General features: G+C 40.2%; 1 protein-coding gene across 6 annotated transcripts in view; it reads right to left on the reverse strand.

Moving 5' to 3' along the window:
* Window positions 1-12,933, reverse strand: part of NFX1 (nuclear transcription factor, X-box binding 1) — a 72,422-nt gene that overhangs the window by 42,069 nt on the left and 17,420 nt on the right. For all 6 annotated transcript variants that reach the window (XM_027662821.1, XM_027662819.1, XM_027662820.1 and 3 more), the window contains exons 5-6: window positions 7,889-7,994; window positions 929-1,000 (exon numbers count right to left, since the gene is read on the reverse strand). In XM_027662821.1, the coding sequence (XP_027518622.1) occupies window positions 929-1,000; window positions 7,889-7,994 (178 nt within the window). The remainder of the gene's footprint in view (window positions 1-928; window positions 1,001-7,888; window positions 7,995-12,933) is intronic.

Below are 12,933 nucleotides of genomic sequence, written 5' to 3' on the forward strand. Positions count from 1 at the left end.
TTAAACGTCAGAAATAGCCAGAAAAACAAAACCCAACCAACCAATCAACCAAAAAACCCCAATTAAAAAAAAACATAAAAAAATCAACCAACCAAAAACGACAGAAAAAGGAGGTGATCTTACTAGGTAAAATGCAATTCAGTAATCTACAACCAATCCATTTTTCTACTGAAGAGAAAGTCCTTTCAACTACAAATAATGCCACAAAAATTTCTGCACCACCGTCTAAAAAATTAAGATCATGTGCTAACACTGAAATAGGTTTTTGTTTGCTTTGGTTCTGTAAACAAGTACGGGCAAACAATTTATTACACAGAATCAGTTCTAGGTAGCTAAAAAAGGGATTCTAAAGACTCAGATCAACTGATTATGAGATAGTATGGGTAGTACCATCCTGCTGTTGGCAATGACACTATATGCATTAAATATGCAAGGAAACAATAGCCTTCAAATCTGGACTATACTACAGAGCTCTCTGTACAATTTCTGAGAAAAGTACACATTATTTTTGAAATTATTACTTCTGGAATGAAGTAATTCAAGACAGTTTTCCATTCAGATAGAAAAGATGTGAACCTTTTCCTACTAATTTCTTGGAGTCTTCTACCAAATTAAATAAATACTACTACAAGATTTCAAAATCAAATCAACTTACAGACTGCCTGGACAATTCAGCTACATGTATCATAAATGGATAAGTCTTTGTTATTTTGATTTTTTTTTCTTGAAAAATTAAAAGTAGTTGCATTTTTTAAAAATATAAAATTCTCCAAATTATTTTAACCACAAATAAAAGTAACAGCTCAGAAAAAACTTTGTTCAGTATACTTTTAATAAACCACAAAAAAATTAATTTAAAATTTTAATAAACTATTCTTTTATTTTTACAATAACTTAACTTTTTTTTGTTTAGTAGAAGCATTCTTACCTTGTTTGTCCACATTCACATGATTTTGTCACAAAGGCTGGGCATGAAGGGCAAGGTCCAGGATGACAAAGACTTAAAAAGTTAAAAAAGCAAAGTTAACTTTAGCTTTATTACACTCTCAGAGAAACAATCCACCATGACCCAACCCTAAGTACATTATCAGAAAATTATACAAGACTCCTACACTCCTGCAGAGTATGAAAGCATTATTAACACACAAAAAATACTAGATTATTACAGTTGCAGTCTCAAATGTCACTAATGCTAAGGGAAAACCAGTATTCCTGCTGCTGTCAAATTAACAGTAACATATTTCTGCTACTAACACATTTAATATTTTACATTTCACCTGCAGACACACATCAACTCAATTGCGTTCGTCACTGATAACACCCAAAACAAGCTTCACGTGTCCAAACCATTAACACATTTCTTTCTTCATTGACCTTAAATAGGTTAGAGATAAAAACTTCTCTATGAATTTCTTGTTTTGAGCTGGTGGCTTTATCTTTGAACTCAGCATTTCTACTGCCACCAGTAAGAGGTGTTGCTCCTCTTCCTGTAAGGTAACACATGAGAGACACAGCAAGTCTGCCTCAGTTTTCTTTCTTACCATCAAGTGCAATTTCCTTTGAGTGTCATCAATGCCAGTTCTTTACACGACTATCAGATCTCACCTTCTACTTCAAGAAACACGACATGTTCCCTATCTGCATGTAAGACCTTTGTTGGGTACAGAGAAGTCCAGGTTTGTGAAATTACACTTAACTACCTTGTCTGCACTCTTTCTTAGCTAGTTCCCAGTTCCTTTCCTTTCCAAATACAGCGGTTCTCATGTGGAGCAATTATTATTGGCCAGGACTGACCTGTACAGATGTCCAAGCCAGAAGAAAAATAGAAAACCTCAGAAACATCAGAAAACCCCATAAACACAGACTACTCAGTTACATGGTAATTACTAAATTCCCCAAGTACAGTCACTACACAAGTACTAATTAGTATACCAGTTACTATAGTCATATGCTATACGGTTGAGTCATTTCACCAGCTTGTCAACAGTGGTTGGGATTCCCTTCTTCCTTTTACCACTCCTCCGAGCTGACAATAAGGCCTAATCTATCACTCAACTTATGCTGGCCCTAAGAGTAGAGCCAAGCAATTACACTATAAACTAATTCAAAATAATAAAAATAATAAAAAAAATCCCATCACACAAAACAAACCCCAAAAAAACAACCCTTCCTCTTTCATAGGTCAGTTTTGTGACTTAATGCAGAGTTGAAAAAGTACAAGAGTATATACAAGGAAAGGGAATAAAAAACCAAAACTGGATGGAGCAGACAAAACACGATACAGAGGAAAATAGGAAGAAGAAGAAATCAAAACCACTGAATTAATTAAAACTGTGTGCTGGTTTAGAAGTAAACCTGTGCGAAAAATGAACCCAACTCAAGAGAGATTACAAGTCAGAGTTACAATTTACTAAAAAAGATTACAGCACCAAAGATCTATGAAAGAAGTCCGGACATTAAAATTTAACTTAACACAGAGAAAATTTCATTTACTGCCTTTGTAAGATCTTTTTCAAATGCTCTTAAAGCCTTGCATAGTTCCAGTTGGCAGGGAGAACTTAGAGTCTTAGAAGAAGTTTAAGTTTGCCATGAAGCTTATTATTAACATTTTATTGAAGGTTAAATTAGGTGTTTCTTTGATGTAGAACCTAACAGTGTAAAATGAATTTCAAGTGTATTAAACTTAAAAACGTGAAAAGAACTCACTCTGTGAAGTCCTACGCGCACCACAGTTAAACCCTAAAAAAAGGTGTGCAAAGCACTCCCCTTTTAAACAGCTGCTTGCCTGTTCCTCAGGTCTGCTAAGTCAGCTGTTTATATAAATGGTTACTATTTCAATAAACATGAGTAAATACTAAAGATTTATCATTAAACCAGTGTAAATTACCTTAATTCATTTTCACCAAAACGGGGCTAGCTAGTGCCACACTTAGCACTATCATCCAATTAAACACTATCCCGTAGAAAGGAGATTAACACAATGACATCTACAGCAAAAAAAACCCAAAAAACCACAACCAAACAAAAGAAAACAACAAGAAAAAAACCCAAACAAACAATAGAATGGCCAAATTCAGGAAATACGCTTGGGACTTGGCCAATCATTAAAAAATCCATATGCAAAGTGCGGTAGGGAAAGCAAAGGCCTCAAACCCAAAATGTAAATGAATAACCAACATACCACTTCAGTAGAAAATAATTTGTTCTGGTGGTATAAAGGGGATCAACATATAAACGCAAGCTGGTTACAGGTAGCAGTAGGCTGGAGAATTGCTGTATCTCTCTAGACTAATTCTTTAAATTTGAACACCAACGTCAGAAATTCCTTACAAGTGCAAAAGAGATGCCAAATAATTTGAAAGCCTGTGATGGTTTTGGCTTGGATGGAGTTAATTTTCTTCCCAGTAGCTAGTATGGGGCTATGTTTTGGATTTGTACTGAAAATGGTGTTTTAAATGAAGAGATGTTTTCATTATTGCTGAGCAGTACTTACACAGCATCACAGTCTTTTCTGCCTCTCACACCACCCCACTGAGGAGGCTGGAGGTGCACAAGAACCTAGAAGACACAGACAGCTGACCTCAACTGGCCAAGGGAATATTCCACACCACATAGTGCCATGCTCAGCATATAAGCCTGGGTCAAAAGAAGGGAGGGAAGATGTTCAGAGGGATGGCATTTGTCTTCCCAAGTCACTGTTATGTGTGATGGAGCTCTGCTTTCCTGGAGATGGCTGAACACCAGCCTGTCCATGGGAAGCGGTAAATGAACTCCTTATTTTCCTTTGCCTGCATGCATAGCTTTGCTTTACCTATTAAACTGTCTTTACCTCAACTCACAACTTTTTCCACTTTTACCCTTCTGTTTCTCTCTCCCATTCCACCATTGGGAAGTAAGCGAGCACCTGTGTGGGGCTTGTTTGCTAGCTGAGGCTAAACCACCACAGAGCCATAACCAGCAGGTTCGCAAAAACTAACGTAACACGGTTTTGATTCCAACTGAAAATATGTAGGATGTGTACAACTGATTACATCATTTTAGATAGTGCTTGGAGACAAAGACCTCAAAAATTATGATCTAACACTGCAAAATTGAAAACTGTGTCAAATTAGACCACCCCACAAACAACACATTTCTTGCCTGAAACTGGCTGTCATCCTAATCTCTATCTTAACCAGGATATGAGGTTTAATATCTTTTCCAAAAGCATCTATGTGATGCTGAGAGCTCTAGACATTCTCATTACCCATATCATGATTAGTTCTCTTCTGAATCTTATTATTTGCATCAATTTCTTGCAGTGAGATGCCCTGTCTAGCAGAATGTATAGATACATTCTGAATTTGTCACCTTCTGATTTAATTGAAGGTCTCATTTCCTAATCATGGAACACAGCGGAGCCTGGGAAGAGGGCAGGGAGAGAAACTCCCTTATTTTCAATGCTTTCTTGATAAAACTATTCACTTTAAAAAGTATTAAAGGATCAAAATTTTTTCCTGTGACTTTTAATCCAATTCTTTCTCCTCAGCCACAGGAGTCTGATGATTACTAAGTTTTAAAGAGAAAACAGATTCTCAAGTAATTTAATTCCCTTTGATCTACTTCATTTGCTACTTCATATTACATTAAGAGTAATGTAACCACCTAAGCAGCACTAAGAGCACAACTGGCACCACCAAAAGATTATGTGACTACACATCACTCTCAGAGCTGCTCATTCTACAGGGGAATATTTGTTCACAGAGCCTAGCATACAGCATAATACAATGCATACAGAAGGCAGACAGGAGGGAAGCTGAAGTTTAGACCACTACCAACTGTTACAATGGCTTGCTTTCAACACCTCCTGTACTCTGCACATTTCATCTGCATGGCAGAGGGAGCAAATACAAGCATCCTCATGCAAATCAATGAGAACAATATTCCTCTGATGCCATGTATGAGAAGAAGAGGGAATGATGTTTGTTTGATCATGGTAGCATCACATCAGATAGCTGAAGTATAGACACATACATAGTGTGTGGTTTCTGAAAACTCAGACAATACTGCAATTCAAATTCTGTTACAGACACTGCATAAATAATTCTGATCTAAAGAGCAGGGGATAGCTATAAGCATCAAAATGTCACGTACTCTGATCGCTGAAGTAAAAGCCAAAAAGATAACAAATAAAGCAAGAATCCAGTGACTCAAATGCAGGTTCCCCAAGACTCAAACTCAAGTCTAACCAGTGAAAAGGGTTCATAACAAGAATTCATCCAGATGAGCTCTTTCAGAGGCTAAAGTTCTGCAGATACAGAGGTTTGCTCAACTGGAAGACAAAGGGTGGTGCTGGACTTTAAATGAGATACATATTGCAAAGGGTTTCCCAGAATAGATGGAATTAAATAAATACTAGAGGAAAGAGCAACATCCAGACCACCACCGCAAGACTCAGGTACAACACCAGACTCAGTGCACTGCCAGTAACAAACAGACTCATCTCTACTGTCAGTAAAGTCACATAGACTTGAGAGGCATGTGAACAGTCTTCCCAAAAGAATTTGTCATACCATCAGACTGTGAGGTAAAAAGTCTTGATGCTGACATGAAACATTAGACCCAGAAGGGTCAGGGCAGACATGGTGGTGTGGTGTTGAAAAGCTAAAACAAAAACAGCTTTTAGGGTATCACTGACATAATGGCAGTTCTAGTTCAAACCTTATCATCTTATGGTAATATGTGGGAGCAGGGGAAAAAGGCACACAGCAAATCCACAATCCAAATAAATTACTGTTAACAAGAAAAAGTTCTCAGATCATCTAAACTTAAGCGAGGATCATGAAACACACTTCTGGTCCTGGCGGCAACATCTATCCTTGAGCATTCTCTTGAGGAAAAACTCTGCCCAGATACAGATCATGATCCAGACTTATAATTTGCATTCAAATGATAACACTCTACATATCTTAACTCCACCACTCCCATATAGCAAGAGGGAACCAAGTTTCTACCTGCTTTTTGATTCAGCAGATGGAAGCTGCCTCATAAATACCCGAGATTCCCATATGTGGGGGAACGTCCAAAACTGGGTAACATTGATGTAGAAAGTGCATTCCTCTCCAGATCACTATCACAAGTCAGTATCAAAAACACCCATCATCTTGATCTGCACCCCTACTGTTTCCTTACCTCCAGAACTGGATGATCTCAGCATAGTTTTACTCATGTGGAACATGAGCTGAATGGTAACATTTTTAAGTATGATACAACTGGTCACGAATTGGGACTCAATTTTCACGGCTTTTTGATATGACTACTAAGGACTAGGAATTCATAGTGCCCCCAAGTGGTACAATATTGCTACCACTCTTCAAAAGACTTCCAGAAGACAATGCCAGAGACTAAGCCTCCACCGTTGACTAGGAGAGAAAAGAAGAGAAGAACGTCTGCTTCTTCCAAGCACTACAGGGAAGTTTGTCAGGCAGCAAAATGCAGTCAGGGCATTCTCAAAGTAGTTGAGAAGTCTGTTTATTTCTTACTGGACAAAATGTGTCTCCATGAACAAATTCCTCTCCCGAGACGGAGGCCTGGAGGTGGCCTCCAAGAGAATCAGTGTTCTGTTCAGGGTATCAGCTACATCAAGTGTAGTCTGAAAGATGATCTGTGTTTCAGTTTTACCCTGCAAACCACAGCAAAGAGGATCTAGCATGATTACATCAATCAAGAAAACTGTTATAGCACTGAAATGAAATATAATACAAATCATGTGCATAAATACATAAGACATAAATACAAATAAAATCTAATACTGAAAAGAAATCTAATACAACATTTTCACGTGTGGGAAAGAAGTATTAAAGAGTAAAAAAGTATTCTGTCACTCAACAAAATGTTGAAATATATTTGAAGCAGAACACATTAAATAAAAAGTTCGGACTAAAGTTCAAGTAAAGTTCTGAGTTTTAGCAAACCTTGGAAAAAGTGTCAGATGACCATCTATTTCTTGGAATGACTGAATTTTTTTCACTGTGTACCAAGAGCAGGAAAAAATGCTTCTGATTATTAAAAATTTCTCAAAACAGAAATATGAACAGACACTATGGACCAACTTCCATACATGGAAATTGAAGCTGTATACACTAGGAACAACATATAATTTTTTTTTTACTAGCATGCATATTAATAGATTGAAAAAGATCATCTTATGCTGTTAATCTTAACAAAACTACCACACTGCTAAAAAAAAATCTAAAGGAAAACATCCAAAACTGAAAACACAGGTGCTCTCCTTTGCCTCTCTTCACTGAATTATACTAAAATATGTAAGCAAAACCAAATTGAGTTACATATACTGATTAAAATCTCCATGAGGAATCCTGGTTAAACCATCTGGTATCTCAACAAATAGATAAATACAAATAATGCCCTTTTATCCTCAACAGTTTACAAGCCAAAGAAAGGAAAAAGAAACACAGGAAACAAGTGAGTGGTCCTTCAGTTTAACCAATTCGCACTGATCTCAATTTAAGATACACAAACACTATTACATGAAAAGCAGCACCTAAAACATCTAGTGGACGACTGGACACATTTAAAATTACTTCTATTCAGTACTATTTCTCTACTTTAATGAAAGTTCTTGAAACCAAGTCAGACAGTTAGTTCAGTTCCTAAAATATGATAGATATGGTGCTACAACTACTGTGGACCTCCTGTTCACGCTGTCATATGAACTCACTTTAGACATACAAACACAACCTCCATTCCTTTCAGGTTTCAGCTGATCTAAAAACCTCTTTAGGTTCTAAATCTCTAAGCATATCCTGTAGTCAAAAAATACACAAATAAAGTCTTCAGAAATTTTCTCTAAATCATTTCAATATTCATATGATAAACATTTACTTACATGTTACAAAGATGTGGACAGTCCAAACACTGTCTCTTCTTTCCGCAAAGTTCCCCACAGCTATGTGGGATTTCATTTCTATTCCATTCAGGATTGTGCACCTTACCTAAACCATGCCAAAGACAAAAAGATATTTATTACTTTGAATACAAGACTGATTTTTTTAAAAATATCATACCAAAAAGAAAAAGCTATATTTTCAACACTGGCACTAGTCTTCTTTGAAAAATAAAATTACACAGATGTTTATGTTTTTCTGTACTTTCAGTGTTGATATATATTCAACTTCTTTAAAAGAATATACCTTTGGAATATCAAACTCCAGAAGATTCTTCCCTTCTGTACTGAGTCAGTGGACACATAGGTAGTTGGTACTTTACATTAAATTAAACTGATACAGTACATAAAAATTAAAAGCCTCCTTTAGTTGGTCAGGCGGCGAGGTAGCTCAGAAAATTAAAGGGTAAAATTCACTTGCTGCCTCAACGCAGCAGGAAAAAAAAAAAAAAGGAAAGAAATTCCCAGAAAATAAGATCTAGCTGGTATGGTGATGGGGAACGGGGAATTAAACAGGGGAATAGGGAATTAAATGATTGGGCAAATTATAAAAGTCACTTCTCTAAAAAGAAACAGATTCTACATTAATCTAAACATTAAAGGTTGATGAAGTTTGATGAATGCAGCAGGAAGTACGTTAGCTTTGAGTATTCTGTATTTAAGATAAGCACTAAAACATATTTTAATTAATCTGACATCATCATCATGGCTAGGCTTCACGAACGAAGATTTGGGAAGGCACTATCCACATTTGCTACAGGCACGCTGGTGGCTTATGAGGCCAATACGTGACAGACATATCTGATTGCAAAAGGCACAGCAAAAAGACTCCTTAGATGGTGTATTCTGCAAGGCACGGTTCTTTCTGCGTTGCCTTTTTTCCTCGAGAGTGATCCTGCGTGTGTTCTCGAAGGAGACAGTTGCGTTATAGATGCCGTGTCTCCAGGCCTCCCGACTGGAGGCCAGAGTAGACCAGTTATGGTGATCAATAAGGCCAAGGCTGAGATGTTGTTTCAGGGAGTCCTTGTATCTTTTCTTCAGGGTTCCTCTCATGCGGCAGCCACTGGCAAGTTCACCATAGAGCAGGATCTTAGGGAGACGGTGGTCCTTCATCCTTGAGACGTGCCCTGCCCATCGCAGCTGCGTTCTCAGTAACACGGCCTCAATACTTGTGACAGTTGCTTGCTCTAGTACAGATGTATTGGTCACATAATCGGACCAGCGGATGTTAAGGATTGTACGGAGGCAGCGTTGATGGAAGCGTTCTAGGAGACGCAGGTGGTGGCAGTAGATGACCCATGATTCGGAACCATACAAGAGAGTAGACAACACTATGGCTTTGTAAACACTGATCTTGGTGCTTTTCTTCAAGTGTTTATTACGCCATACTCTTTTGTGGAGTTTTCCAAAAGCACTACATGCCTTAGCTAAACTGTTGTCTATCTTCCCATCGATCTTACCATCTGAGGAGATGAGGCTACCTAGGTAATTAAACTGTTGGACTGATCTGAGCTCTGATTGGCCAATGGTGATGTGGGGATGATGGGGGACTTCCTGGTGCAGGTTGATGGAGGACCTCTGTCTTCTTTAAGCTGACTTCCAGCCCAAAGAGCTCAGCAGCATCTGCAAAGCAGGATGTTAAACGCTGCAGAGCTGCTTCTGTGTGGGCAACAAGGGCGGTGTCATCAGCATAAAGCAGCTCCCGGACAAGATGATTTAAGGTCTTGGTGTGGGCCTTCAGTCGCCTTAGATTGAATAGACTTCAATCAGTACGGTATCGAATGTAGATACCGTCCTGATCATCGAGGTCTGCTGTGGCCCTCTGGAGCATCATGCTAAAGAAGACGGTGAATAGGGTTGGAGCGAGAACGCAGCCTTGTTTCACACCATTCTTAATTAAAAAGGGTTCAGAAAGTGTGTTGCCATATCTGATTTGGCCGTGCTGATCCTCATGGAGTGAGATGATCATTTTAAGGAATTTGGGGGGACAACCTAAACGTTCCAAAATCTGCCACAGACCTTTTCTGCTCACAGTATCAAAAGCCTTGGTGAGGTCGACAAAGGTTACATAGAGACCTTTGTTCTGTTCCCTACACTTCTCTTGCAGTTGTCTGAGGACAAATACCATGTCTGTGGTGCTCCTGTTGTCTCTGAAACCACACTGACTTTCAGGTAGAATTCCTTCTGCTATAGTGGGTATTAGTCTGTTCAAGAGTATTCTTGCCAGGATTTTGCCAGCAATGGAGAGCAGAGTAATACCACGATAGTTTGAGCAATCTGATTTAATACCTTTCTTCTTATACAAAGTGATGATGACTGCATCACGAAGGTCTGATGGTAGTTCGCCTAGTTCCCAACAGCGCACCACAAACTCGTGAAATTTGGTGTGGAGTGCAAGGCCCCCATGTTTCCAGACTTTAGGTGGAATTCCATCAACCCCAGTTGCCTTTCCAATTTTCACCTGCTGTATGGTCTTGAGGGTTTCTCCTAAAGTGGGGGCAGTATCCAATTCATACTTTACTGGTTGTTGTGTGATGGACTGAATTGCTGAATCTTGGACTACACTGTTGTTACTGAAGAGAGTCTGAAAGTGTTCAGACCATCGATTCAGAATGGAGGTTTTATCTGTTAGAAGGGTTTGACTATCAGCACTGAGTAGAGGGCTTTGGACCTGGTATGTAGGCCCATATGCTGTTTACAAGGCCTCATAGAAACCTTTGTGATCACCTGTATCTGCGCATAATTGAGTTTTTTCAGCTAGATCAATCCACCACTTGTTCTGGATGTCACAGAGTTTCTGTTGGAGTTTGCTGCATGCGAGACAAAAGGCTGTTTTTCTTGCGTGACAGGATGGCAGTGCAAGGTGTGCTTGGTGGGCGGTTCTCTTCTTCCTCAACAAGTCTTGGATTTCTTGGTTGTTTTCCTCAAACCAGTCCTTGTTCTTCTTGAGGGAGAACCCTAAGGATTCTTCAGAGGATTGCAGGATGCTGTTTTTAATATGGTGCCAGACTATTTCAGGAGAGGAATCTGCAGAAGTTGTGGGAATGTTTTCGAGCCTAGTTTGAAGGTTTGTCTGGAAACTGTCTCTTACTGTGGCTGATTGGAGATTGTTAACTTGCAGTCTTCTCCTTGGGATGTTGCCCCTTTTTGGTTTGAATTTTAGCTTGAAATTGAGTTTACAGCGCACAAGCCAATGGTCTGTTTGGCATTCTGCACTGGGCATCACGCGGGTATGGTGGACATTGCGGGCATCTCTCTGTCGCACCAACACCTAATCGATGAGGTGCCAATGCTTAGATCTGGGGTACATCCAGGTTGTCTTCAGACTATCTTTCTGCTGAAAGATAGTATTAGTGATGGTGAGCTGTTGCTCTGCACAGAATTCTAGCAGAAGGCAACCATTATTGTTGCAGTTTCCAACACCATGCTTGCCTAATACTCCTTTCCAGGCTTCAAAATTCTTGCCTACTCTGGCGTTGAAGTCACCAAGGATAATGATCTTATCGCCTGCAGGAACCTTTTGGGTAAGGAGGCGCAGGTCAGTGTAAAATTTATCTTTTTCAGTAGGGTCAGTTTGGAGAGTTGGGGTATATATACTAAAGATGACAACATGTTGGTTGTTGTTTAGTGGAAGGCGTAGGGAGATAATGCGGTCAGAGTGACCTGTCAGCAGATTTTCGAGTTTAGGAACAATGGAGTTTTTGATCATGAAGTCGACTCCTGAGAGGTGTTTTTCGGTTCTGGGCTTGCCTGACCAAAAGAGTGTGTAACTGGCACCATGTTCTCTGAGGCTGCCTTCTTCATGAAGGCGAACTTCAGTGAGAGCAGCAATGTCGATGTTGAGACGAGCCAGCTCATGGGCAATTAGGGCAGACTGACGCTCAGGATGTCCGCTATCCGCAGAATCGAGCATGGTTCTGATACTCCAACATGCTAGAGTTAATTTAGGTACACCTTTGGAGGCAGGTGTATGCCTTTGTCTTTTGATCTTTGTGCGACCGCACTGGAAGAAGATGCCTGTTGGCCTGTGGTTAACCAACCGGGTGAAAGTGGAGATGAGCTTTATTTAGGTCACCTTTTCTAGGCCCCTCTCCAAGTGGAGCAAGCAGTGCTGTCCTTGAAAAGGCTGCTTGGTCGTTCAGGGTGTTGCCCCAAGAGACTGTCATCTCCGGTCCGTCTCAAATGACCAATATCCTGAACCGCCTGCATGCAGGGTTGGGTCTGCGGCTCCCAGTGCACCTTTCACCTGCCGTTTCGACCCTTGCCCGTCGCTACAGGACTTTTTGCATGTGGGTAAAGCCTTCAAGCCTGTGCAATGGATTTTTTAGGTGAGACACAGTGTGCGCGGAACTGAACCCACCCTTTAATCCTGAGGTTCATCTGCCAGGGCCGAGCAAGCTTGGACGGTGGCAGTGAGGTCCTCAGGACGTAGGTTTGATTAGAGTGACCTTCTCTTAGATGGATGGCCTTACAGGGCTAAGCGAGCTCCATCTGCCCGGGTTTGGGATTGGAGTTGTCCTTCTCCTAGGATGACTGCCAGGAGGCTAATGAGCTCATCCTGCCCAAGAATGTATTAAATCTGGTCCTAGGGTTTTGATCTGTCTGGCATGGGCGACCCTGCTGGAGGCATGTACCATATAGCTCGCAACCACACAGGGGTACAGAGACTATGTTCCTATTAGAACGCTTTGGGTAAGTCTTTCATTTCCTGCTTTATTATCACCCACCTATAAACAAACTGAAGGAGGTACCCAGGGACAACTCTTTGTCCTGTCCACCGTTTCAGGATGTAACAGAGCAAAGCAAGTATATCCAGAACATGCCGAACCTGGGCAGTAGCCACAGGAGAACCAAAAACAGACAGACAGAGTAAACAAAGCAAACATTCTGACCCCAGTACCCATCCAGGTGGGGGTGCCTTTCATTGGCCCCAGTCTGGCGGGGACCCCCATTATTCTAAAAGAACCCACTATCCACCCTGACCTTAT

This window comes from Corapipo altera, unplaced genomic scaffold (genome assembly GCF_003945725.1).
Source record: "Corapipo altera isolate COAL_440 unplaced genomic scaffold, ASM394572v1 359, whole genome shotgun sequence".
Classification (NCBI taxonomy): domain Eukaryota; kingdom Metazoa; phylum Chordata; class Aves; order Passeriformes; family Pipridae; genus Corapipo; species Corapipo altera.